Genomic DNA, 2,597 nt, shown 5'->3' with positions numbered 1-2,597 from the left:
AGGTTGGGGACCCCTGATTTAATGGAAACAGCCAGCGCGTAAAAAATGAGGGGTTGAAGACAAAGTGGCGTGGAGGAGGACCAAACCATACGAGCTGGGAGTGAGAATGTGTTGCTTAGACTGTCCTTTCAGGTTCATTCACTGCAGTTTCTGTCTCGTTCAGGTCCTTCCAAAGATGACCTCACACGTGGTTTCAGAAATCGACCACATCCTGGGCAACAGACCGTACAGTAAGAGGGACTACCGCTCTTAGGCTGGTGGACACCCACGGGGTCAGCTGTACCCTCCCTCGTAAACCTCTCCCACCTTGGACTCTCAGTTTCGACGTTCATGTCCGCGGTTCTCTCCTTGGACCTCAGCTCACTTCAGCCTGGAACGGACAGCCATGTGGGGGGGGCGCATGTACTGTGTCTGTTTGAGACGTCTCTCGCTTCTCCAGCTTCTACACCACCAAGGTCATCTCAGGTGCAGCCAGCAAGAAATCTCCTGAAAATAAATGGTATGCAGACCTCAGAGAAGCTACTGACAAACGCTGACATCATCAAAACGCTACATCCTATAGATCCTGTTCTTCTTATTAAAAGTCCAAACTCTTATTTAATAATAAGTCATACGAGAAGATTTATAAACATACATCGTCCAACATTTGTGGAGCATTTCCACTTCATGGAGGTATTTAAAGTTGATGTGCCTTGCTCAAGAGCACCTTCATTTTTTTTTTAATGTAACCAGATCGATTTACCCCTCCAGCATTGGCATGTCTGCCTGCTTAGATTCCAGACCTTTACAACAAATAAATTAATCTGAGCACAAAAATCCCTATTGGACCCATATTTTATTTATGAGAGCACCACAGCTGAATTCATCAGTGCCAGCTCCTCAGATTTGGATGGACCTCAGATGAGTGAACACATGGAGGCCTCAGCTGCATGCTGAATGCAGATCACTAAGTCAGTGTGTTCATTAATACACAGTGCAGAAAAACAAAATTAGCATATGTGCTTCAAAACGTTCGCCTCCTGTGTCAGAGGTGCGAGCTCAAGTCGCAAAGTCGACGAGTCAGCAAGGTGACCCGTAAAAATGAGCGTTATGAATATGTACAAAGCCTCATCGCCCCGTCACCTAAAACTAGCTTTAAGGTACTAATTTATCCTATATTACGCAAAAGTAGCTTTCAGTAAAAATGACTAGAAAACCACAGCGTATCAACGGATGCATGTTTCTGATAGTGTGCCTCTAATCTCTCTTTTTTAATAAATGCACAAGATCAAAAGTTTGAGATAAAGAAAAGTGCAAGCTTGTAGCAGAGGATTGTGGGGCATCAATGAAAACAGATTGGACTCAGGAAGCAGTGGTAAAAGGTGAAGCATGTCGCCCCCTTGTGGTCATTTTGATGAACTTGGTCAGAAAAGTTTAAAAACCAATAGCATTTTTTATTCTTCTTCTCATGAGAAACGCTGCTTGTTCACTGAAACTACATTAAAAAAAGCTTAAATTTATGAACTGAAATTGACTAAATCCTGGCCTGCTTATGATTACTGCAAAAACTGCTTGGCAATGATGCAACGAGGCAAATTTACAAGTTCTTTGGGATGCAGCAAAGTATTTATTCATACAGTAGAGATCGTTTATTTAAACATCTTTAAATGCATTTCTGCTTTAAGATGGTCCATGTTTATATATATGATGTTACATCTTGGAAAATAAGCAAAACCATGTGGAAACCTCTCTTACAGTCGTATTGTAAGGCTAAGTTATAAATAGGATGTAAATAGAGTTACGTCTCAGTTGCAGTGTTTTTGTTGTTTCCAGGTGTGGTTCATTGTTCTGTCATGTTCTGTTGACTTTGCATTAAGGCTTGTGTTGACTGACTTGATTCGTTCATGATTGAGGAGAGGGGGGTATGTGCATCTTTTTGTTTTTTTTAGGAATGAAGCCATCACTGGGACCAGCAGAGGTCCCAGTCTTCACCTCCATAGAGGTGACCAGCAGTTCTGGGAAAAGGCTCAATGATTACAAAGTTAGAAGCTAGGGCAGGGGTCAGCAACCTTTAACAGTATGAGAGCCATTTGGTCTCGTTTTCTAGAAGGAGCCGTATCTTTACCTTTTACCTTTAGTAGAGGCCAAATTTGCAAAAAATCTAGCTTGTTACTTAACTTTTAGCTGAACTCCAAATTAGCATAAAAATTTTCAGTAAATTAAATCAACCAAAAATGTTAGCATGTTGCTAAAAGAAAAGCTAAACTCTAAATTGGCATTAAAACTCCAGTAGATAACAAATTAGCCAGAAATGTTAGGATATATTGCTAAAATATTAGCTAAACTCCAAATTAGCATAAAAAAACTAATCAGAGGCCAAATTACCCCCAAAAGCTAGCTTGTTTTTTAATACCTAGCTGAACTCCAAAAACTCAAATTCCTCAGTAAACTACATAAGTTAAAAATGTTAGCATGTTGCTAAAATAGAAGCTAAATTCTAAATTATCCCAGCATAAAATTCCTCATTAAATTAAATCAACCAAAAACGTTAGCCTCTTGCTAAAATAGAAGCTAAACCGCAGGTTGCAGACCCCTGAGCTAGTCGAACATTTGCTCCA

The 2,597-nt window shown here is 40.3% G+C and overlaps 1 protein-coding gene across 2 annotated transcripts in view; it reads left to right on the top strand.

The window, feature by feature from the left end:
- The window catches only part of kcnab1a (potassium voltage-gated channel, shaker-related subfamily, beta member 1 a), a 36,441-nt gene extending 35,928 nt beyond the window's left edge, over positions 1-513 (top strand). For both annotated transcript variants that reach the window (XM_036214983.1, XM_036214982.1), the window contains one exon: positions 164-513. In XM_036214983.1, the coding sequence (XP_036070876.1) occupies positions 164-253 (90 nt within the window). In that variant the 3' untranslated portion in view covers positions 254-513. The remainder of the gene's footprint in view (positions 1-163) is intronic.
- Positions 514-2,597: the final 2,084 nt, after the last annotated feature.

The sequence above is a fragment of the Oryzias melastigma genome, linkage group LG13, assembly GCF_002922805.2.
Source record: "Oryzias melastigma strain HK-1 linkage group LG13, ASM292280v2, whole genome shotgun sequence".
Taxonomy (NCBI): Eukaryota; Metazoa; Chordata; class Actinopteri; order Beloniformes; family Adrianichthyidae; genus Oryzias; species Oryzias melastigma.
This window is presented reverse-complemented; position numbering and strand designations above follow the sequence as displayed.